This window comes from Mastigoproctus giganteus, chromosome 7, assembly GCF_048544385.1.
Source record: "Mastigoproctus giganteus isolate SK-2022 chromosome 7, ASM4854438v1, whole genome shotgun sequence".
Lineage (NCBI taxonomy): Eukaryota > Metazoa > Arthropoda > Arachnida > Uropygi > Thelyphonidae > Mastigoproctus > Mastigoproctus giganteus.
Window position 1 is genome coordinate 136,103,675 of NC_143581.1, and position 26,748 is coordinate 136,130,422.

The window sequence follows — 26,748 nt, forward strand, 5'->3', positions numbered from 1 at the left end:
AATCAGAATTGAAATGGAACTGAACCTTAAAAGAATCTTAAATTTTCAATTATGGTAAGATTTATTGGATCCAGAATTTATGTTTGGAAATGATGTACAGTTGAAATTGATAGTCATGTGTATTTATTATCTTAATTAAATTAACTAAGAAAAATACTGTTTTTTTGTTTTTTTAATTTTCACTTAACCTGAATATTATTATTATTGACTCATGTCAAGGATGTGTATTCTTTCTCTTTTAATCCTAAATTAATTCCAATTGCATTTATATATTTACAGTACCTTTAAAGTAAAGAAAATGGCAACATTACGGGAACTACTGGAACTAATATCAGAAATTATGGTAAGTCAGTGAATGACTGTATAAATCTGTAAATTGATTTCTGAAAATTCAAAATTAAAAAGTGTTAACAGATGAAAGTGATGTTTAGTTTTTCTAGGAATAATACCGCTTTTTCTACTATTCATAATTTTTTTATTATTATTCTCCAACATATTCTTCGAATAGCATGGTTCTGTTATGCAGGTTTGCAATTTAATGAGTACATAACTTCTGAAGTTCCTTCACAGTATTACTTTACTGGGACTACAGATAAGTACCCACCCATCTCACTTCATTGTTTGTACAAGAAACAGTATTAAAAAATTAAAAACAGGAACATTTTGAAGCCTCCTATCCCCAAGACATTTACAGATTTCTTGAATGTATTGCACTGCAGAAAAATTTGATTTCAATTGGCTTGATTTGAATTAAGAGAGAGTGAAATGGCAGTCCGTATTTTAAAATCTGCATTTGTGCCACTTACTGTATTTAGCTCCCGCTACTGCCGGAGCTAAAGTATGGTGTATGGTGAGAGAGTTGAGCAAACTCACTCCTCCATCACACAAGGTGACACAGGTTTAAATTCTCTTTTGTGCGTGCACATGCACTGTGTTTGCCACCAACAAGATATGTCTAAATTTCCTTTGTGAGAATGGTTGACCATGAATCCAGTTAGAATGGAGCTTCTTATTCGGAACTGTCACTTTTCTCAAGTAGATATGACATGTGGTTCTCATGGTAGTGACTGGTCTCCATTCCTTCTTGCTGTGTTAATATCCTCTGTATTTATTTGTGTTTACTCTGATTCAGGACTAATACTCAAGACTAATACTCAAGATTTCTAAGAGGTACAAGCTAAAGATTATAATGATTTATGCACCAACATCGAGCCATGATGATGAAGAGGTTGAAGAAATGTACACTGAAATTGAGAGTCTTCTAGATGAGCAGAAAACCCACTACACTATTATTATGGGGGACTTCAATGCTAAGGTTGGAAAAAGGCAAAACAGCGCAGAAAGAGGAACTATAGGAAATTTTGGAATTGGTGAAAGAAATAAAAGAGGTGAAAGACTTGTGGAATTTGCAGAATCTCAAGGAATGTCAGTAATGAACACTTTTTTCAAGAAAAGGGTGAACAGAAAGTGGACATGGAAGAGTCCAAATGGATTAACAACTAATGAAATCGACTTCATCCTCACTAACAGAAGATATATTGTGAATGATGTTACCGTCCTGAATAAGGTAAATGTTGGAAGTGATCACAGAATGGTAAGATGTACACTTGATATAGATGTAGGAAAGGAAAGGAAAAAACTGACTCGAGTAAATAATACGAAGGTCTTTGAAATAACAGAGGAGGAGAAAAAGCAGTATGTAGTGGAACTTAAGAACAAGTTTGAGCTTCTGCAGACTGCTCAGGACCAAGATATCGACGAGGAATATTACAACTTTCTGAAAGTGATAAAGCCCATGAAACCTATAGGGAAACAGAAATCCAAAGAAGAAAAAATTAGTCAAGAAACACTTGTCATGATGAACCAAAGACGACAAATGAAGAGCAAGAAAAACACTGACAGGGAGAAAATTGAGTATACTGAGTTATGCAAAGCCATTAGAAAGAGACTCAGAGAGGACATAAGAAGATTTAACACAAGAAAAGTAGAACAAGCATTAAGGGAAAACAAAGGATTTAAATCAGCAGCCATGAACAGTAATACAGAAAGACAAATGATACTGAAACTGAAGAATAGCGATGGTGTACTTATAAACAGCAGAGAAGGCATAATTCAAATAGCAGAAGACTACTATAGAGAATTATACAAGGAGCGAGGGAATGATACCAGCAGTGGGGAAGATGGATTGCAAAGTAGCAACACATACCACATACCCGATATTCTTCCTGATGAGGTAGAACATGCATTGAAAAAAATGAAGAATCGGAAAGCCCCGGGGGAAGATGAAGTTACTGTAGAGTTGTTAAAATTGGGAGGAAGAGGCATAACACAAAAACTGGCAAGGCTTTTCACAAAGTGCATTAGAAAAGGTGTGATGCCTAAGCAGTGGAATAATGCAATCATAGTTTTGCTGCATAAGAAAGGAGATAAATCAGAAATTGGAAATTATAGACCAATTAGCTTGTTATCCCATATCTACAAGTTGTTCACAAGGGTCATTACTAACAGATTAGAAAAAATACTTGATGAGAATCAACCGAAAGAGCAAGCTGGCTTTAGGACAGGATTCTCAACTATGGATCACCTTCACGTAATATCACAGCTAATGGAGAAAGCAAATGAATATAAAACACCATTATGCCTGGCATTTGTGGATTATGAAAAGGCATTTGACTCCATACAGCATAAGGCAATGTTTCGGGCACTGGAAAGACAAGGCATAGATACTCCATATATTATGATTTTGAAGAAAATATATGAGTGCTACATCCTTTATTAGACTAGACAAAGACAGTAGCAAATTTAAAATCGAGAAAGGAGTTCGACAAGGAGACACAATATCTCCGAAGCTGTTTACTGCTGCCCTTGAGGAAGCTTTCAGAAGATTAGACTGGTCGCAGAAAGGAGTCAATGTGAACGGAGAGTACCTAAACCATTTACGATTTGCAGATGACATTGTGGTCATAAGCCACGATCCCAAAGAATTAGAGGAAAATCTTAATCAGTTATGCACAGTTAGTAAGGATTTTGGATTAAAGATGAATATGGCTAAAACAAAAGTAATGATGAACAAGTATGCCACGGAAAGGGAAATAATGATTGAAAGAGCAGTAATTGAAAAGGTGGAGTCATATACTTATCTGGGACAAGTTATTAGCTGTAATAATGATAAATGGCTGGAAGTCAAGAGAAGAATAAATTTTGGATGGATAGCATTCAGGAAATATAGTCACATACTGAAGAGCAATATCCCAGTTTGTCTGAAACGTAAAATAATGAATCAATGTATACTCCCCACCATGACTTATGGAAGTGAAACTTGGGCACTCACCAAAAGAATGGAAGAGAAGCTGAGAACTACACAGCGAAGAATGGAACGAATCATATTGGGAATCAGACTGTTAGATAAGAAGAGAAACACATGGATTAGGCAGCAAACTCAAGTAAAGGACATTCTTATCAAAACTAAAGAACTAAAATGGTCTTGGGCAGGACACATAGCTCGAAGACATGATGACAGATGGACTAAGAAAATAACAGAATGGTACCCAAGAGGAGCTAGAAGAAAACCTGGAAGACAAAGGCGGAGATGGATAGATGAAATTCATGAGTTTTTGAGTAGTAAATGGATGGCCAGTGCTCAAAACAGAAGGAACTGGAAAGTTGCTGGAGAGGCCTTCATCCTGCAGTGGATTGAAAATGGCTGATGATGATGATGATGATTCTGATTCAGAGTCATTGAATTCTGGACCAGAATTCCAGTGCATTTTGGCTTTTATTCATAGTGGATAAAGAAATTTGGCATGTGTGATTTCCTCTTCTTATTGTAGTGTTCTGACGATTTGCATTAGCAAGGGTACATGATGCAAGAAAGCGAGCTTATATAGCATTAGCCAAATAAACCACACACACACCATTCTCATTTCACCCATCCACTAGCTCCAAATGTTTGTATAGTTCTGCCTTGAATCTGTTTAAGCTATCAACTTCTACAATGACAGATATAAGTTTGTTCCAGCAAAAATCGCCCGCTGGCTAAAGGCAAACTTCTGCGCCTGTATCCTACAACCGACTTTCCTCAATTTCAATTTATCCCCTCTCAGATGATTATTCTGAGCAAGAGGAAAAATTCCATCAGCATTGAGCATGCTCAAACCATTCAGTTTTTATACACTTCGATCAGATCACCTCGCAGGTGCCTAATCTCCAGACACTATAATTTGCAAAACTTAAGCCTTTCTTTGTAAGTGCAACCCTTTCTTCCATTCACTAATTTTCTTGCCCTTCTCTGTTCTCGTTTCAACAGCTTGACATCCTTCTTAAAAGGAGGCCTCCAGACCTGTATACAGTACTCAAGGTGTGGCCTGACCATTGCCTTATACAAGGGAATAATCACCTCTTTATCTGCGCTAGAAAAATCCTTGTATATGATTGACAAAACACCATGAGCTACTCTTGCAGACCATCAGCATTGCTCAGGAAACTTCATATCTGCATGCACAATTATCCCCAGGTCATTTTCACTCTCTACCACTGTTAGATTAGTACCACACAATTGCTCTGCTTTCCATACGCAGTACTTTACATTTGTCAATGTTAAACTTCATTTGTCACCTCTCAGCCCAACTACTCAACTTTTCTAGATCGTGTTGCAATAGCATACTGTAATTAGTGTCATTAACAACCCTGCCGACCTTTCTATCATCTGCAAACTTCGACTTTAAGCCTGATATACTATCATTAATGAATACAGAAAACAACAATGGACCCAACACTGAACCCATTAATAACATCAGTCCAAAAAGAGCAGTGTCCATTGATTACCACTCTCTGTCTTCTCCCCCTCAACCATCCCTTTATCCCTAGCAGCATTAGCCGCCAGTGCCACACTGCTCCAATTTGTGCAACAGTATCAAAGGCCTTTCTAAGATCCAAATAGATGATATCAAACTTATTCTTTGCATCGAGTTCCTTTGTGACTACCACATAGTATCCAAACAATTTTGTCAGACAAGGCTTCCCATTAACAAACCTGTACTGTGCCCGAGCTATAACTGAAGTCTTGTCTATATGATCCTGTAGTGCTTCTTTAACCAGTGCCTCCATTAATTTCCCTGGAACATAAGTTAAACTAACAGGTCTGTAATTACCTCTGGCCCTCTTTGATCCTCCTTTGTGGATTAGGGTCTAGGGAAGTTCTCATAATTATGGCTAAAGGTTTGCTTACTTCCTTTGCCGCCTCCTTTAATATAACCGGATAGATTCCTTCCACCCCATGGGGTGGAAGGAATCTATCAATCTCCTCCACTTTGCTCTCAGTTATTACAATATTATTTACCTTACTGCCAGAGTTTACACCTCTGGCATTCCCCTCCCTGAATAACCCCTCATGTGTTCTTGTAGATGAAAAATATTCATTAATTTGTTAGCTACCTGAGCAGGATCATCAACAGTTCAACCATCGATATCAAGTGGATCAATCTGATTCATCCTCTTCTAGAGTTTACATAGGTAACTATCTGCCTTTGCCTGCCTAACCTCCTTTATGACTTGGTTACAGAATAAATTATCTATCATTGGCTTCTGTGTCACCTGTTAATTTATATGTATTCCATGCATTTTTCTTCTCTGCCACATGTCCAATTAGTTCATCTGATATCCATTTAGCCTAAATTGTGAACAGTATTTCTTAGTTGGTATGAAAAGTCTAGTTGCTTCCAAGATTATTTCTTATAATGCTTTGAATTTTGAAATTTTGAATTTGCTGTTGATAACATTATCAACATTTACGAAAGCAAAAACCCTTTCTTTTACCTCTGATGGTAGTTACCTCTTTGATAAATCCCACTTCAGCACACTGGATCGCTATCCCCTATCTGCAGATTCATAATACATCAAGAATCACTACTGATAATCAGATCAAGAGTATTACTTTCTGTAGTTACCTCCCAAACATGCTGCTGTAGAAAACAATCATCTAATAAAACTACAAAACCTTGCTGGTATGTGAGTGACCTACCCACAAATCCCAGTCAATCTCTGTGAAATTAAAATCCCCCATTATAAGACACTCTGATTTACTGGCCCACTCTATTTCTCTCCACAAATGTACTCATTATACTCATCAGATTCATTAGGCCTATAACACACACCTACTCTCATTTTCCCTTTCCCAGTGCTTATGTCACAACAAATAGACTCAACATTGGATTGTCCACCAACATCAATTGGATGCGCATTCTTAGATTTTGTGTTTCTTAATTAACATATAACCTCTCTTCCCTTCCTGTCCTGTCCTGTGTATCCTTTCTGTACACATTGTACTCCCCAAATTCCAATTCTGCACTGCTTATGTCTGTGTAACACCACATCTCTGATATCCCAACGATATCTGCCTTTGATGTCTTGACTAGCACTTCCAGCTCATCAAATTTATTAACTATCCTCCTAGTATTGATGTACATGCACCTGTTTCTACTTTGTTACCCTAACACATCCCATGTATTTATTTGTTCCACTATGACCCCCTAGCAGTCCCGGAAATCCCCGTTGCCTTGCTTTCCAAGCTGCTGTTCAATTGCTTTTCAATAGAAGCAGTGCAAGAATTACTATCACCTCTGCTAGTGTCTCTTGTTAATCTATTAGTCCGTGTATCCCCCTCCCCCCAAGCTAGCAGTTTTCCGACCCAACTAACTCTGCCTCGATAGCATCAGCAAATATTCTTGCACCCTTTCTATTTATGTGTATCCTATCCCTGTAGAAGCAGTCTCTCCTGTTAGGGTGCACAGACCAGGATGAGAAAAATTCTACCCCTTGAGCCTTACACAGTCTCTCCAGGGATTGATTTACAAGGCTCTCATCATATACTCCCTCCTACCGTGTCTGGGTAGAATTGGAGACATTTTCAAATTCAACCGTAACTCACGGCTTTTTTTTAAAATTGACTTGTACTTGTTAAGTAATTCCGCCGGTCTCTTACTCTTAATAGCATTAGTGGCAACGTGTACAACAATATCACCCGTTGTGCCCTTAAAAGATGATATCTGCTCTACAATATCATCAACTTTTGCCCCTGGCAGACATACCCTGGTCCTGTTCTACCTACCCTGACAATAGAAGCACCGACAACAACTAGTTTCTTTGGGACTAGCGCATTCTGCCTTGGGGGTTGCCGCTGTGTTTTTTGTGATGTTCAAGTGCGAGCTCTAGCACTGATGTTGGTAGTTGAGAGCTTGATGAGCCCCTCAATTTAAATCCTTCGAGGGCATCCACCCTATCCTTCAAGCTCTCGTATTGTCCCATAACGCTGAGTTGGCGCACGATCCCTCACACTCCCCTACATCGTGCACACTCAAAGACATTCCCCTCAGCAGTATCATGTCCTGTTCCTGATTGCTCCCCAAACATCAAACAAACAGTGCATTTCAAAAGGCTGTGATTCAGAGGACAACCCCCCCCCCAATCAGTTCTCCCCTGAGCACAGCACTCCCATTAGTTTGAGCCTTTTGCTTTGCTGCTCTTTTCTGATTCATCATTTCATATAAAATTACATTCAATTACGTAAATACTTTCAATTTCAAATAAAATTTCAATACAAAATATAATCCTAAACGTATATCCCAATTCAGTTATAATACTATATATACGTATTTCAGTGTCTAATATTATCTCTGAGTTGCATTATATGACTTTCTTATTATATGACTTATTAAGTTATGTGTATTAATTTATAATGTTAAGTTTGTAAAAACTATATCAGTATTAAGTTAAAAAAGTACAATTTAATTGACACTGAAATTAAATAAGATAAGTAAATTGTAGTGATAAAGTGATACTACTATACTCGCTATCTAGTTTTCCATTAAACCTTATCCTATCTAGTTCCGGGTACACATTGTATATTGTATAACAGTGGTGGCAAGTTACGACAGTAAATCTGTGGACACGAGGTATTAATTACTTGCGAAATCGCACTATCTAAATTTAAAAAAAACACGGAACTTGACTAGGTCTATAAGCTACTTAGAGAAAATAATTTAATCGAACAATTAATTCAATAAACCGGCTAAATATAATTAAAAACTTAACTTTTGCGGGAGCTGCTAAACTTGTCTAACACGTGGCTTAGATACCCTTACCGATACTAAGTAATAACCTACAAAATCTCTGTCTGAGTTCAAATAAACTAAAGTATTGTTACTAGGAATATAAGAAGGTCATTAATATACAAGAGGATAAGACTGGGCAAAAGTACTGAACCTTGGGGGACGCCAGCATTAGTGGAGAAGTTAGAAGATAGAGAGCCTTCTACCCTCACCCTAGTGAGCGATCAGAGAGAAAACTGGATAACCAATTACAAAAAACAGTTGGCAAACCATAAGATGTAAGTTTGTTTAGAAGACCTTTATGCCAGACACGATCGAAAGCCTTTGAGATGTCAAGAGCAACTGCTTGTGTTTCACCAAACTTTTCCATTGAATTTGGCCATAAATGGGTAACACAAGCCAGAACATCACCAGTGGATTGACACTGACAGAATCCATAGTGGTGATCGTTGATCAGACGGAAGGTTTCTAGGTAGTTTAAGAGTTGGCAGTTAATTGATTTCTCCATTACTTTAGAAAGAGTAGAAGTAATTGCAATGAGACAATAATTGGATGTGAAGGATTTGTCACCCCTTTTACGAACTGGATATGAGCAAATTTCCAAACAGAAGGAAAATCACCTCTGGAATAAGAAAGTTTAAAAAGGCAGCAAAAAACTGGAGTAAATTCAGGAGCACAGATTTTGAGAAATACCATCAGGATCTGGTGCTTTCTTAGCAACAAGATACATCAGTATTCTTCTGACGTCCTTTTTACAGATGACCACAGGAGGCATTGAATGGAGTGTGTTGGGAATGGCGGGAGGTGTTTTATAGTTAGGATTGTCTGGTATTCTTGAAGGAAAATGAAAAATATGTGCAGGGTCATTAGTAATTGCAAAAGCCTCAGCATCTCAACCGGCTGGGTTGGTGTGACCAGAAAACAGAATCCAACTGGAGTTGTGAACAGTAAAATCACCAAGGAAAATAACCTCACTGTTAGGAAAGTTGGACTGGATAAACTCAAGTTGTTAAGAGAGGTAGTGAACGAGCTCCAAGTGATTAGCGGAGTTGGGAGAATGGTAGAGACAACAGATGAATTTGACACAATGAGGTAGAGTGGTTTGAAGCCGTAGAAGGGGAGGCGGGTATGGTCGGCCTTTCATCTTTTCAGTTTTGTTCAGTGTCGTGTGAAGTGCACAATGTCTTCTCATAAACATTTAACTTTAAAAGGTAAAGTCGAACTCATTAATGCGTGTGATCGGCAAAAAAATAGTGTTCGCAATCTCGCTGCAAAATTCAAAATCGGGAAGACGCAGGTAAGCGACATCCTAAAGGAAAAAAAATTAACTGCTCAAACAATTTTGGCAACACGGAAATCATCAGGTTCAAAAATCATTCCCTAAAACTGTTGAACTTCAAAATTGACAACGTTAAGTATGAGTGGTTTTGTCGCGCACGTGCTAAAAAATTCCCATTAATGGGCGTATTATTAGGGAAAAGCTTTGGAGGTTGCGAAATCTATGGGAGTAAATGAGTTCAAAGCTTCTGTGACAAGTTCAAAGAACTAGACAAAGACTAGTTCAAAGGCTAGACAAGTTCAAAACTCGGCATAAAATTTCTTGGAAAACCGTAAGTGGTGAAGGTGGATCTGTTGATACTGGGGTTTTAACAGAGCGGACTGTCAAATTGAAGATTTATGTCGTGATTTTGAAGCTAAGGATATTTACAACTGTGACGAAACTCTTCCTGAAAAAACAATGAGTGTAAAAAACGAAAAGTGCCAGGGCGGAAAATTTCTAAGGAACGCTTGACTGTACTATTGTGTACAAATATGCTGGGAGACTTTAAACAACCTCTTGTTATAGGAAAACCACAAAATCCTCGTTGTTTCAAGGGCATAAAGTTGAATCTTTTGAATGTTGACTGGAAGTCTAATAAAAAAGCGTGGATGACACGAGATGTCATGAGCGAATGGATAAGTCACTTTAACCAAAACATGATTCATCAAAACAGAAAAATTATTCTTTTCACGGATAATGTTGCATCTCACCCGCACATTGAATTGTCCAACATTCAAATCGTTTTTCTGCCACCAAACACATCTGAGTTTGGATCAAGGGATAATAAAAAAATTTAAACTTCACTACAGAAAACGTGTTTTAAGACATCTCATTGCAAACATGAACGATGTAACATGTGTGAGTGACCTTGCAAAGAAACTCAGCATCCTAGATGCGATTCAGTGGATTTCCTCTTCAGTAAACGCAATTAGAAAACAAACTCTCGTGAATTGTTTTGTAAAGTCTCGCTTCTCAAACGCAAAAATTGAAGTTGTGAACAGCAATGTGGAGCACCAAGAAGAACAAGAACTTCAACATCTATTGATAATGTACGATACTTCAGCTACAAGTGACTCTGGCTACAAAGATATAGACTCGAACCTCACTACAGAAGATGGTGCTATAGATATCAACAACATTATCATCGATATTTTTCAAGAAGTTCCTCATGAGAATGAAGAAATGGAAGGAGGTCATTCTGTCGAAGAACATATTAACGACGAACCACCAATGAAAATATAAGAAGCACTCATACAAATCAATCGTTTAAAAATGTTTTCCGCCGCTGAAGAAGATACTGAAGGACTTTCGATGGTTTCTTCACTCCAAACGAATGTTGAAAACAAAATTATCATCCGGAAGAAGGTGCAGAAGAAAATAAGTGATTACTGTATGTATTTTTCTTAAGATAAAGTCATAATATGCATAGCACAATTGTATGCATATTATTTACAAAAATATTGTGCAAAATCTGTATATAATTTAATTTAATTTTACATTAAATGTTTAACGATTTTTCTTTATCTCTTGTGTATGTAATTGTATATTATTTACAAAAATATTGTTCAAAATCTGTATATATTTTAATTTAATTTTTCTTTCTTTCTTTTTTTTTTCTCCCTCAGACTTCTTGTTAGCGGACACTTCTCTCTAATGGACACATTTTCGTTCCCCATGGCTGTCCGTTAAAGGGAAGTTTCACTGTACTTCTTTTCAAGTTGAAATAATTTCATGTGAATGTTCTGACTGAAAATCAAGTGTTACTCCATCTGTTGAATAAATGACATTGTGTGTGTGCGCGCGCGCGCCTTCCCTTGCAAGTAGATATTTTTTTTGCACTGCGTGCTGATGTGACTTATTGTCACAATTGTTTATGGATATGAGCATACACATCATTAGACATAGATTCATGGATAGAGGCATACACCAAATGTTATTTCCCCTTTCACTTAAAAGAAAACAAGCTGATAATGACAACTGAATAAATTTGAAATACAGTAGACTCTTGATTTTTCTTGATAGATGGTAAAAAAAAAAAAAAAAAAAAAAATTCCAGGATAATTGATTTCCTGGTTAATCCCAAAATATAGTAAGTTCTTGGCGTACTTAAGAGATACATTCCTGGACTTCTAATGTCAGTCGAATTTTACGTAACTCGGGAATGATTAAAAAAAATATTCCTACTATATACCTGATATGCCAAATATTACAAAAACCACATATCCTCAGAAAAATGAAGAAAAATAGTTATAGTTTTTTAATTAGTTCAATTAAAATCTTTATCTGGGGACAGCAGTAATGTAGCTGGAGTGGCACATGAGAAAGGAAAACATGAAAGGAAAATACGAATGTTATTGTACTTTAAAAACTGATTTGTTTTTATTAAAGTTGACCTAATTGGTGCCGATCAATTCACCTCTTCTTGTGTTCTAGCTTTCTCCTTTATTGTGTTCACTGTTACCACTGACAAATCTGAATTCTGCTTGATACTTGTTAATGTTTGACCCTTTTCATACATCCTTATTATTTTAATTTTCTGATCCAACTCGATCACTTTCCTTTTCTTGATAGATTTACTAGTACTGCTGTCACTTATTCTCTTAGTAGGCAACATGATAACAGTCAAAATTAAATTTTCTGAAAAGAACTTCACAGGATTAAGGGAAAAACTCGAGCTCACATTTTACTAAAACACATTTCTGGCGGTCACTGCCATAAAACAAAAAAAAACAATTATATATAAAAAATGTTGCGTAAGTCGGGCACATACTGTATCGAAAAATGTCCAGAAACCTACGTGAAAAGTATGGTGATAGATAAAAAAAAACGAAAAAACTTACCAGTACCACTCGTGCGTCCAATATGATGCTTCCCTTTATTTTTTGCAAAGTCGACTTTAAATCATTAAATTTAAAATTTGACCCTTAGATTTTTTTCTATAGTAACTATATATATGTATATAGTTACTATAAAAAAAAAATTCCGACATTGCTGACATCAATAACGAAACAAAATTTGTGGATATGCATGGATATGCGGTGGTCATTTCCGTATTTGATGGTCACGGGTTTGAACCCCGGTCTAATCAAGAATTGTGTGCTACGCACTACTGCTCCTGCCCACCTGGCTACCCCTTTTTTGGTGCGACAAAACACAACAATCAACAGGATGCACTAAAACAAATTAAACATTTGGTTTTTTTTTTTTTTTTTTTTTTTTAAGCCACAGATATGAAGACATCAGGGTTGCAAGATAATAGGCACAATAATCTCCTAGTGACAACTTATAGTGCTGCTTCTTGTCTCTCATTTACAACTAGCAAAAGATCTGTTTATATCTTTTCTAGTTATTACTTGAATTTTATGATTTCGGGTTGATTTTTTTAAAATTTTTTATTATTTCAAGTGACTTGCTTAATTCGATCCCGTTAAATCAGGTGTCTGCGGTAGTTGTAAATCAAGAAAATATTGGAACTTGAATCAATTAAATAACTAGCAGAAAGAAACTAAAATCAAAAAAATTCATGAAATCGGGTAACCATTCACCAACATTGGTGAAGGTGTGTAAGTTGTGTCGTGCCCTTTGCCCTTTTATATGTTTCTATTGGCTAGATTAATGATTAACTCTCTGACAACTGGGAAACAGCTTCCACACTCATTTCATTGATCATTTTATTATCTGTGGCTTCAGAGCATGTGTGAGTGGAAGCTAACCCAGTTCTCAGGACGGGTACTGGAATTGATTAAGTTGGCCAAGGTTTAAAATGTTTTTTTTTTTTTTTTTTTTTTTTTCATTATTATAATTAAATTAAATGCCAGAAAATCTTTAGGAAATGAAATGTACGTATATGTGTTTGAAATCCTAATAGTTAATAATAATAATAATAAAAATCTTAAAATTTAAAATACATAAGAAAATCAAAAAGCAGATGAACTGTGCCCTTAGTAAGAGCTTGGTACCATAACTTGCTTCTTTCCACTTGGATGGAGAGATCTGCCTTTGGTCGTGTCTGCAACCAGAGATAATTGTTTGTGCTTTTTCATTCAGGGCTATATTTGGCAAATTTCAGTCACAGAGAACAGTGTTTGTTCTCTTAGAGTTATTCTGCAGTTATTTACACCCGAGAATGTAATCTGTTTCTGAAAAAGCACATTGCACAGAAAGAAGACTTGTACATTGGGTTTGCCCTGTTAAGTCTCCGGGGGAAAGCTGTGTTAAATAAATTCAGCCTCTTCATGCAGTATGAGTGACAGTCTTTTGAGACTGTATGGACATCAAGACAAGGTCTAATATTCTTTCAGGGAAACAGCACTAAAACAATATTTGCAGGCCAGCCCCTAAGTAGTATAGCTAGAGACTTCTGCTAGTGAATACTGAACGAATATATAATCTCAGTGCTTCTACTCTGCCAACTAGTGACTGGAGGAAGTCCAAATAGCATCCATGTGTAGGTAATATGAAATCCAATAGGTAAATGTATATGGAAGCAAATGACGCAAAAAAGCAAGCTTATACAGGATCAGCACACACACACACACACACACACACACACACACACACACACACACACACACACACACACACACACACACACACACACACAAGTTAACCTATCCATTCCTTCCAAAGTTTTGTCTAGTTCTTCTCTGAGTTTATCGAAACTGTCCTCTTCCAGTACGACGGATCAAAGCTTGTTCCAGCAATCAGCCAGCTCTTTGTTGAAGGCAAACTTATGCACATGAAGATGATGAATCCCGTCTCAGCTCCTTTTCATATTCCACTTCCCTGTGTGTAGTATGACACTGTTGGAACGCTACCCTGGGATTACTTCCACCAAAATGTAGTGCTTGGATTTGTTTATGTTAAACTTCAATTCATTTCTCAGCCCATCCGCTTAAGTTTTCTAGATCTTATTGCAGTAGCGTACAGTCATTACTGTTCGTAATCATCCTGCTAATCTTTGTTTCATCTGCAAGCTAACTTCATTAATAAATACAAAAAAACAATAATGGGTCCAGTACTGAACCCTGGGCGACTTCCCTAATAACATTAGTCTACAGAGAGCAGTATCCATTAATAATTAACCTGTCTTCTCCCACTCAACTGTCTTTATCTACCTTCCCTTTATCCATAGCAATAATTTGCACTTAATACCACACTGCTCCAGTTCTACAGCAGTCTTTTATCTGCCAACAGTATCAAAAGCTTTCCAGAAATCCATGTGTATAATATCAGAGGGTTTTTTTTTTTTTGTCAGTTTCTTTGTCAGTGCATCATAGTATCCAATCATTTGCAGACAAAAGTGACGTGGCACGTTATAACTGTAGTTGTTTTTAAGCCCTGAAAAAACCAAACCATGCACTGAAGTATAACTGCACTCCTGGCTGTGTGCAGGGCCGAGCCCTGAAGTCCTGTGGCAAAATAAATATGGGGTATTTTTTAATAGTGATTTTTTTTTAAATTTAAAAGTATTCAAATTTTACTGCTCTCAGAGTGACGATAATGTGGGTAACTAGATATTATGTTGATAGAAATGTGAAAAAGACGTGATATTATTATTTAGACAATTTGAGTATGGAACCCTGTTCATCAGAACTTGAAAAAGCTTGTGGATAGCCCTGGCTGTGTGGCCTTCTCATGAATTCTCAATTTCCCAATTTCTGAGAATGAATTCTCATTTTACCTGGAACTGAATTTAGGCTAACAGATCTGTAATTGCTCGTGTCACAATTCTATGCCTTTTATTAATTGGGGATACATTCACACATGTCCTGTCCACTGGTAAGTCCTGGATTGAAAGGTGCTCTCATAATTATGGGAAAGACCCTATTTTCCATTTGGTACTGCAGGCACTCTGACGAGGTCTATGAAGTTTTCCGGATCTGCTAAAAATAGGAGATGCAAGAAATGTAATTCAAATAGAATTCAACTGTATTCTAACAATGAAACAATTTTATTCTAACAATGAAATTCTTCAGACCAATTTTTAAATAAAGATTTTTAAAACAAATTTTTCCTTTATCTTTTTTGATTAGAAAAAAAGTTTACCGGATCTGCAAAAAATAGGGGACACAAGAAATATAATTCAAATAAAATTCAAACGTTTCATTCCGACAATGAAATTCTTCAGACCAATTTTAAAATAAAGATTTTAAAATAAATTTTTCCTTCATCTTTTTCTATTAGAAAAATCATTAATAATTACATCATAATTACATTTCGATTGGTGCTGGAATCAACATGTCTAAATAACGTCAATACCAAATCTATAAAAATGCTTTAAATTTCTTTAACATAAAAAATAAATACAATTAGATTTTATGCAGGATCAGTTTAATGTATTTGATAGAATGTAGTGAGGCCTTGGAATGAATTGTATGGAAGCTTCATGAAAACGAAATGAAGATTATACTTAGAGCTAGAGTTGTAATTCAGGTTGGGTTTCTCCAGAAAACTGCATGATACCAGCACCTGGATTCGATCTCATCTTCAGTTTTTTTACAGTTCCCGAGTTAAGTGCAGTTCCTGTTTTCAAACATAAATAATTTAATACAATCCTACTTAAATATTTTAATACATAAAAGTAAATATTTTTATTAGTTCTTTTTTTTTTTTTCTTGATAATTTTGCCATTTCAAAATTAGACAAGGCATTTATTATCCCTAACATATGTAAAGAAACACTCATATACAGTGATTACTTTAAAGTGATGATTTAATAAAAGCTTATTAAATTACATAATAAAGTATGATTATTTTTTAACAATGTTTTTACCTATTCGTCTAAAAAACAAAGAGGAAAATAATTAATACGTTTTTAAATTGGGTTGGAAATTTTGGGGACAGTTGGATGTTGTCCCTGTACTTTCAAAGTTATTGGAAACTGCAATTGTAGTGTCATCCTATTAAACAATTTGTCTGAATTGTACACTGTCATAGGTTAAGATTGCAGATGATATTCTAGAATATGTAGTCTCTCTCTCTCTCAGCCTTTGCCCAATACCTTCCTCTCATCTGTGGGCAAACAGGAGAGGTTTAACTTTTGCCATTTTTGCACAAAGCACAACTTCCAAAATAGTTTTCTAAAGATGGATCTTTAATTTTTAAAAAATAAAAAACCCTGCCTAACCTGGAAACTGTTATATGGTTTCTGCACAGGAGCTATTCAAAAAATAAATAAAATGAATTTTATTATGAATATATTTTCATTTTTTTAAATGTAATGATTAATTTTTTTTATTTTATATGGTAAAAATATGAATCTAATTAGAACGATTCATTTTAAATTAAAATTAACTATCATGTATTATTACTGATGTGTATAAAATTTAAGAGAGATTTTCTTAATAAGTCTTCTTTTTGCGGTTTGCCAGTCAGGTCCTTGTTTCAGTTACTGCAAGTGCTGTTTGGATGCAGATAAAAATTAGTGGATCCATGACTGTCTGTACCTGGGTACTATGAAGAACGACAGTTGGCCCGGACTGTAAAACCACATTGGAAAGTGGAGAAACTGGTGTCAAGTTGATAACCCCCTCATTGTGCACTGTATACAAATCAAAAGAAGTGTGCATAATTTTAATTGGATTTGAACACAGTATCTGCACAGCACTTCTCCTGGATGTATATTTGATCTACTAACAAAATTTGAAGAAAATATCTTTGAGGGGGTATCAAAAAATTTGTGCGCTTACCTAGAAATAATAGCTATAGAAAGTTGAAACTTCACAGGAACTTTAATCCTTTTCTGTGTACTCTCCATGTATAGTAACACATTTCTCCCATCAATGGATGATCGGTTGTTTAATGCCTTGATCATAGAGGTCTACAAAGAGATCGGGGTTCGAGCCCATGACCACCAAATACAGAGGATGCAGAAAGGACACGGAATGAACACCGCATACCACGGAGCAATATGGCCTTAGTTGCTAATGCTCCTAAAAACCAAAACAACAACAAACAACAACTGTAAAAAAACTTTCCAGAATTATAATATGTATGCAACATAAGGACATCTGGTGTCCTTATGTTGCATAGATCTTGTTAGTAGAAGTAATATATGCTGAAAAAAATCATTGTCAAGATAGCAATCTCCGCCACCCCCCCACCATGAATAACAGAAAACACCAGTTGAAACACTGTATAAAGAAAATAACTTTGCATTAATATATTTATTTATATATATTTTTTGGAATTAGTGTAGCTCCATTCGCTGATGTATATTTAAATTTATAACAAAATTTCAGGATTCATTGAGGAGGACTCTGGTGTCGGGAACTCTACGATTCATCTATGGTGCTGCTAAAATGCTGACTCAAATCAATAAAATGCCTTTATTAAACAAAAATACACATACTGACTGTATATATTAAAATAAAATTAAAATGAAATAAGATGGTATATAACAAGAATAAAATGCACTAAAAAGATATTCAAAATTACCTAAAAACCACTAAAATAGGATATTTTGGCAGCAGTGGCGACCCTCATCAGCAATATTGGTTGCAGGTTAATAATGGTTGCAATGCATGAGAAGTGGACCGTGCGCAGGAGCATAGCTCCTGCGCACGGTCCACTTCTCATGCGTTGGAACCGGAAATGGAAATAACCACTCTAAACTGTTCATCTCTCCTTAGGATAAGGGCTTCAAAGAGTGGATGAATGCAACAGGCCTTATCCCTATTAAGACTATAGCATCCAGAGAACATATCCTTTAACTTTCTAGCCATTTCCGGTTCCAAAAAGCCAGCAGTTTATATCCACGATTGCGGCTTGTTTGGTCGAAAGTCCATGCCCAGTTTCCGAGGCATGTTCAGCTATGGCTGAACCCACATAATTGGCTGTCTTGAGGGCCCTATCCTGATTGCCTGTGGTGCCTTGGCAATTGGCATTGGAAGTCATGAAGTAATTGAATGTCTGATGTGAGAAATAGAAATCATGAAGATCATCTTGTTTTGCATTCCTGTAATGCCACAAAACACCAGAATAAGAATGATTGTGTGTGTGTGTGTGTGTGTGTGTGTGTGTGTGTGTGTGTGTGTGTGTGTGTGTGTGTGTGTGTGTGTGTGTGTGTGTGTGTGTGTGTGTGAGTGAGTGAGTGAGTGAGAAAGAGAGAGAGAGAGAGAGAGAGAGAGACACTCTGTTGGAGAACAGATCATCACAAGTTGTGAAGTGTTAAAAATTGCAAATTTCTGCTTATATTCATTAAGTGTTTGTCATCAGGTGTGCTGTGGTATTGTACATTGCAAAGTAGAAAGATGCCATCATAGTGTTTTTTACTATAATGTGTGATATTCTATTTGACTTTGTGGTGTAAAGCTAACTGACTTTATACTATGTCTTTATGTAAGAAGCCAAGCCAAAGAAAACAATGTGAAATTTCGAGAGACATATTCACAAGATTTACCATATGTAATTTTATTTCTAGTGCAGTTTGCACTTTAAAAATCTCCTGCTTTTTCTGAAAAATATCATGTTTACCTTTTAGTTAGAAATGCTGATCCCCAGTTTTTTGCAAGTCAAAAGTTGACAGACAGCTATATCAAAGGAACAACCCAACTTGAGAAGTTCATACTTTATTATCTCATGGAAGATAGTAAACACTTAGATTTTTTTTTTTTTTTTAATATCTTTGAAGTATGTGTTTGCATTATATCATAGGATTATATCTCATATAATCATTCTTAGTTATTATAATTAATAACAGTTCACCACTTTTACCTAGATTGCTAATTTCCCAATCTTTTTTTTTTTTTTCCCTTTTCATTTCACAGCTTCCACTTAAGAATTTTATCCTTCTGCCACCAGGATCAGTAAAGTAAATTTAATTTTGTGAAATGTTTGTGATCTCCCGAAGGAATGCAACTGATGAGTTGAGATTTATGCTGTAATCAATTTTATGATTAACTAAATTAAATTGCTCCTCTTCATTGCACATATAATTGATGTATGGGGGGTGGGGGACTGTTGAGTAACTTTTTAGATGTAGCTTTTTGGGCACTTAAAAAGCCCTGAATTATTTCATCTACGTCAAGGTAGATGAAAGGTAGATGTAGTTAGAATTGTCACATTTTTATTGTTATAATTATTATTATTTGTTTATTACTCTGCCCTAGAGCCACCCAATGGACAGCAGTAAGCTAGGGGGGTGATTATTACATTCACAGGTTAAGGCAGAGACATGTGCATGGGGTTACATGAAGCCACATGTTTGCTTAACCTGAAAGGAACAGTATTTACAGAATTCTTTTATTACATACTTGAAAATTGTGGAATACTGTAGTATCCCAAACTAAGCGAGATAATATTTGATCAAAAGTGCTGGATAAAACGAAGTATTTTATGGTTGGTGAATGAACATCCTATATGAGTTCCTGTTAAAATTGCTAAAATCCTTGGCACATTAAACTCCATTTCATGGAGTTCATGAAAGTCACCAAGAAAAATTTCCTCAGTGTTAGGAGATTTACATTGGAAAAAGAGTTTCAAAAAGAAGGAAGTCAAAGTTTTTAAATGATTATTGCAGTTGGGAGGACAACAGATAAATTTGAAAGAATTGGATAGATAGATTTTAAGCCAGAGCTAGATCAGAAATATGTGATTCCAACTTATGAAGTGAAAGGAGTCATACTGTGAATTGTTTGGGGCAACCGGGATGAGTACAGGGTAAGGCAACTGATAATTGAAAAAGTGAGGCATGCAGCCATGAACATCATGGCTGCATGGTAGAAACGAACACAAAGTGAGGCATGCAGCCATGAACATCATGGCTGCATGGTAGAAACGAACATCATTGTGATTGGAATTACATTTATATTTGTGAAATGAATGAGAAAAGGTTTGGAATGGTTACACCTTTTTGTAGATAGTTCTAATAGGTTGATTGTTCATGATGCATTTAAGTAAAATGGAAATAAAAATGGAAGGGGAACAGAATGTATTGACTAATGAAATTTTTCATTGTTGCTGTAAGAATATATGCTCATTTCATTCATATAATGTGGCCTTAACAATTAGCAGGCAGATGTGAAGAATTGCAATTACATACTAACTGATTTGCTAGTGTGTAATTGAATCATTCTAAAGTTTGATATGTGTTTGATGCGATTCTCTAGCAGCCAGCCTGTAAACACCATTTTAGAGGTGTCCTCGTTATAAGGATTATTGGATCTTGCCATGATGCTTGTTATAACCTCAAAAGACACCACTTGTACAGCTTAATGGAAGAGAAGTGGATTTGTCAGGTCTCTGCTCTGTTGACACAAAGGATTGCTTAATGACACAGATGTTTAAATATAAGGAGTGTGCAGTACGGCCATGCTTTTTGGCATTCCGCTAATGTGTTGGTTTTCAGTTTTATCTATGTTCACTATGTCAGCACTTATTTCAGTTTTTTGGTGTTTTTTGGCAACGCACACCAACAACCAATTCCGAAAAGGGAATCTGGCACCATTTTGTTCCTGTTATTCAATCTGTTTTCACCAAATGATGATGTAAACATGTTATTAGGCTTATATGTGTATTCACAAACAAGAAAAAGGCTATGTTCCACTTTTTTTTGCGATTTTCACTTTTCAGCGGAGGTCTGGAACCTAACCTGCCATTTGAGTGGGGGCCCTACTGTATTGGAATTCTTCATTGTGATGGGGATTCATATATTAACCCCTAATCTACAAGGTTTACACCTTACACAAGAAGTGTTTACCCAGGTTTAGACAATTATGGAGGATCTGATTGTTTCAGACGTGTGCGTGTGTGTGTGTGTGTGCGCGCAGATTTGACCAAATGGGATTGAATATCAGTTCCTCGGCATTCTAGACTTCCAGCAAGCCAAAGTCATATGTGAAAGCATCTGTGACAAGCCTAAGGGGCCACATCACTATTAAACAATCACATTACTGTATTTTAATGTAAAATGCTCATATTGTCAAAGAAATTAAATTTCTAATCCAGTGCAATCTTAATGTTTTTCTGTTTTACATATCTTTCCAATATCAGAAGAGTTTATCTTTTTCATCCTCATATAAGAACCCTTGGAATGTGTACACGTTACTTTCTCATTAGGCGCCTCCGTAGCCAGGTGGGAAGGCGCAGCAGCAGTGCGTAGCACACGCATCTTGATTAGGCCGGGGTTCGACGCCCGTGAGCCACCAAATACGGAGGACGCGGAAAGGTCAGGGAATGACCACCGCATATCCCCGGAGCAATATGGCTTTAGATGACAGTGCTCCTAAAAACCAAATAACAACAACAACTTTCTCATTGAATAGTATCATCACAAAAGTGATCTTGTTTCCTGCCGTCCTCAGTCACTAACTTCTCAAAGTTCTTTTCTTGAACTTCTCAAGACTTACTAAGGAAAGATAAAATTGGCAAAGACATATTCACCATCTTTGTGCAGATATATTCCTCTTACATATTAGGATAGTTCATGATGATATGAAATGTTAAATGAATAAATAGTAATAATCACAAAAAAGCAACAAAAGAAAAAATCTTGCCACTCTTCCCACCCCGACACTGTGCAGAACAAATTGGATGTTTAGTTTATCTGCATGGCTTTCATTGTATAATCTCTGTTTATCATTTCTGGACAGAATTGCAAAAACCTTTGTTTCAGTGCTGGTCTCAAATGCTACCTATCTTTATTATAAAAAAAAAAATAAAAAATAATTATTAATAGACAATGTGGTGTAAGGAAGCCTTTTTTTTTCCTTCTGGTACAGCATATACTGCACCAGATGTTTCAGCTTTTACAGTAACCTCTCATGAGAGTTTCAATCAAATGCTTTTCATACATCCAGCTCATCAGTGGCTGTCAAACTTGTCAATTGGGTTTATTAATCTGATTTTCCAATAAAAAACCATCCTATTTCCTGCAGAATTTCATTTGTATCTAAATAATCATGTCATTTACTCTGTCATTGCCTCCATGATTTTTCCTATCACTGAACCCAGACTGTCTCTTTGGTATTTACCCACCTCTTAGAGCCCCTCAACTTGGGCACCTGTACGTGGTGAGGGGGACCTCTCAGTGATGCTGCTGGTCTTCCAGATTAGCATCACTGGGATCCAATGGCCATAACTTGGTTCCAGGGTTACATCATTGGAATCCGGTGTGTGCAGCCGTGCGCCGCTACCCGTGGAAACTCAGGAAGGGGGATCCTAGTGGTTGAGGGGCCCAGCCTTGATACACCACTTTGGCCTCTGCTTCGACAAGACGGGTGGTCCCGGAGCGGCCCAACAGGGATCAATCGCCAGTTGGTTCTTTCTGCCTGGGTCAACTGCGTCCCAATAAGTCTCCCTCCCTTTGGTCCTGGGATGGGATCAAGGCTTATTGGAAATGTGGGTATGGTGCTCCTAAGCAAACTTAGCATCCCATTCATGTACGCAGTACCTGCTAGTTCACGAGTGGGCATCCCCACGTAAGGCTTCATAGTGGGTGAGGTACTTAGGACTGCTGAAATTTTTATATTACTCATATGAGCAATTTAATTCCTATTTCTTCTAGGACCTACCTAATCGAGGTGATAATGCAGAAAAAACCTCTGTAAAAAGAGAGCCAGAACTGAGGATACGCCACCATCAGTGACACCGCTCTTCCTCATTCTCCATTTGACCCGAGAGCAGTCAATTGGGAAGATGTCACCCTTCTTTATCCAGAAAGGATTAGAAGGGTTGGCAGGATCACCGAAATCTGTAAAACTACTGCATTCTGGCGACCTTTTGGTTGAAGCTATAAATATGAAACAGGTGGAAAAAATCCTGAAAGCCACATCAATGGGGGGAATACTATCACTGTAACCCCCAACAAAACTTTGAACTCTTCACGAGGTGTCATTTCAGAGTGGGTAAATTCAGAGCAGATCTTTTCTTCATGTCTCTGAAGAAAAGATCTGCTCTGAATTGAAAGAACAAGGAGTGACGGCTGTCAAAAGAATATCAATGCTAAAAGATGGGAATCTCATCCATACACGAGTTGTCATCCTAACATTTAACACCCCATGGCCTCCAAGTTCCATCAAGGCAGAGTACTTAACTGCCCAGTGAGGATTTATATTCCAAACCCACTGAGGTGTTTCAAATTCCAAAAATATGGCCAGTCACATACAGGTTGTCGTGGTAACCCTGCTTGTGCTCAATGTGGTGCGAAAGACCACGAGAGCAAGGAATGTTCATCTTCCAAACTGATCTGTGTAAATTGCCAACAAGAGCACCCTGCCTACTCCAGAGCATGCCAGCAGTGGAAGGATGAAAGAGAGATCCAGAAACTGAAAACAGAGCTGAATATCTCCAACCCAGAGTCTACACATTGCATACGACCAGTAAATAGAGGGAAGCCTTCATATGCTCAGAAGGTTTCTGCGAAGTGCACTATTGGTACACAAACTGAGATCACTAAAGCACCCAGAGAGTCATTCACTCCGATTTATTGAGTTCACAAAAGCCCACCATAAAAACAGTCAACTTCCACTCCTATATCCGTACCTCCTAGTGCTCCACCACTACCAAAACCAAGTTGTAAAGAAGAGCCACCAGTAATATCAGAAACAATGGATTGTAGAGGACAAGGAGGTACCGGACGAATCAGTCTTGGAACTCTTTGCAGAGGAAGAAATGGACACGGTACAGCGTCCATACTTCCCTAAAAAAGAGAAATCCGAGATTGACAAAAGTAAACCTTCAGCACCTCGGAAGAAGCCTGATGGACCCACCAATCCAAAATAATGGCTAAATTCCTACAGTGGAATTGTCTTCGATTCAGGCGAAATATTGATGACATCAAGGAGTTCTGCCCATGGAGGAGTGGCTATCCTTGTGGCCAACCAGACCTCAGTTCAGCCTTTGCTACTTAGAACCAGCATAGAGGTTGTTTCAATTCGCCTTACAGTGGGATTTTTATTATCCGTCTGTTCTATTTATTTGCCACCTGGGAGCAACATCTCCCAGAAAGATCTTGATGATCTTGTAATGCAGTTGCCTCCTTTCTTACTTCTTGGGGATTTCGATGGATATAATACCCTGTGGGGTAGTGCTAGCATCAATGGAAGGGGAGTCATAGAGCATATGCTAAAAGGCAGTAACCTCTCCCTTCTAAATATTGGAACAAACACTTTCTTTGACAAGCCTACCTGTACATTTTCTGCCATTGATCTATCTATCTGCTCCCCTTCCCTCACTTGGGAAGTGGAGGAGAACCCATATGGAGGTGATCACTTCCCTGTGATAACCTGCTTACACACTGGGAGACCATGTCTACCAGGCGTCTCCGTAGCCAGGTGGGAAGGAGCAGCAGTGCGTAGAACACTCTTCTTGATTAGACTGGTGTTCGAGCCCGTTACCACCAAATACGGAGGATGCAGAAAGGTCAGGGAATGACCACCGCATATCCCGGAGAAATATGGCCTTAGTTGCTAATGCTCCTAAAAAAAAAAATAACCAAATAAATGACCATGTCTACCTTTTAGATTACCACAGTGGAAGTTTGATCAGGTTGACTGGAGTGCCTTTCAACACCTGGAAAATTTTGACATCTCTGCAGTCAGTCAGGAGCCTATCAGTGATGTAGTCACGTACATAACAGGAAATATTGTCCATGCAGCTGCAACTACAATTCCAAAAACATCCACCCAGTTTCCTTCGTTCCAAAACCATGGTGGAATAGAGAATGCACAGCAGCCAAAATGGCTCAAAACAAAGGGTGATATTTCGACAATATCCTACCACGGTCAATCTATTAACCTTTAAACGTGTACGAGCTAAAGCATGCTACATCTGCTGTCAGAGTCAAAAGGAATCGTGGATCCATTTTATTTTACATCACCCAGACACCCAGCCCTAAGGTGGTCTGGGAAAAAATTCGGAAAATGAAGGGGAAATACACAGCACACCCCTCACTGGTCCTGGAATATATGGATGTACTATTGCAAACTCTACTGCAATAGCCAATGCTCTTGGTGAAACATTTTCTGACACCTCTGCATCATCATCTTATTCCCCAGTATTTCTGGTCATAAAGCACAACACTGAAAAACATGCCCTTAAGTTCACATCGAAGGGTTCCTATCCACATACTGGCCATTTACTATCCACTAGCTGAAAACAGCACTTGCCTGTACAAAGGCTACCACTGTTGGACCAGACAATATTCATTATGAAATGATCAAACATCTTTCACCACAATCCATGGACTTTCTGCTCTTCCTGTACAACAATCTTTCTTGAAGAGCATTTTCCAGATACCTGGCGCAAAGCAACTATTCTTGCTTTTGCCAAGCCAGGAAAGGTTCCTAAATCTCCAAAAACCTGTCGTCCTATTGCTCTGACTAGCTGTCTGTGCAAAATATTGGAGAGAATGGTCAATGCTCATTTCTTATGATATTTAGAATCGAATGACCTTCTCTACTGCTTTCAGTACAGCTTCCAAAGAAACTGGTCCACATTGGACCACTTAATTAGACTGGAAACATCTATCTGTGATGCTTTCCTAAAAAGAGAACACTTGGTGTCCATCTTCTTTGATATGGAAAAAGCGTACGACACTACTTGGTATTTTAAAAGACCTTTACATCCTCGGTTTAAGAGGTCACCGTCCCATTTTTATTAAAAATTTTTCATCCTGCCGTTACTTCCAAGTTCGTGTAGGATCCACCCTTTCCTGGCTCTTTTGCCAAGAGGAGGGGATACCACAAGGTTCTGTCTTAAGTTCACACTTTTTGCCATTAAAATAAATTCTATTTCCATACATCTTCCTCCAACTATAAACAGTGGACTCTACGTTGATGACTTCAGCATATTTTCTCAATCATGCAATATGAGGGTTATTGAGAGACAACTGCAACAAGCTATTGACCATCTTAACTCCTGGGCTACATCCAGTGGTTTCAGGTTCTCACCAGAGAAGACCATTTGTGTCCATTTTTGTCACAAACGTGACCTCCACCCTGAGCCTGAATTATGATTATGGAAAAAGCACTATTCCAGTTGTATCAGAGATAATCTTGGGACTCATTTTTGACAAAAAGCTGACATTTGTCCAACACATTCGTCAGCTACTCATAAAATGCACGATAGGGCTTAACATTCTCCGTTCTCTGTCTCCTCTACCTCTTGGGGTGCAGGCCGACGCACTCTACTCCATCTATACTGTGCACTTGTACGCTCAAAATTATATTATGGGTCTCAGGTATATGCATCTGCCAGAAATAGCGCTGTTTGTTGGCTTGACCCCATCCGTCATCAAGCCATTCGCATTGCTTCTGGTGCATGCAGAACATCGCTGTTCCAAAGTCTGATTGTCGAAGCAAATGAACCACCCTTGTCACTT

The 26,748-nt window shown here is 37.4% G+C and overlaps 1 protein-coding gene across 1 annotated transcript in view; it reads left to right on the forward strand.

Annotated features, from left to right (window-relative positions):
• Positions 1 to 26,748, forward strand: part of Usp7 (Ubiquitin-specific protease 7) — a 518,151-nt gene that overhangs the window by 365,190 nt on the left and 126,213 nt on the right. Inside the window, exon 18 of the mRNA XM_090378438.1 lies at positions 280 to 343. Coding sequence (XP_090234564.1) covers positions 280 to 343 — 64 coding nt within the window. The remainder of the gene's footprint in view (positions 1 to 279; positions 344 to 26,748) is intronic.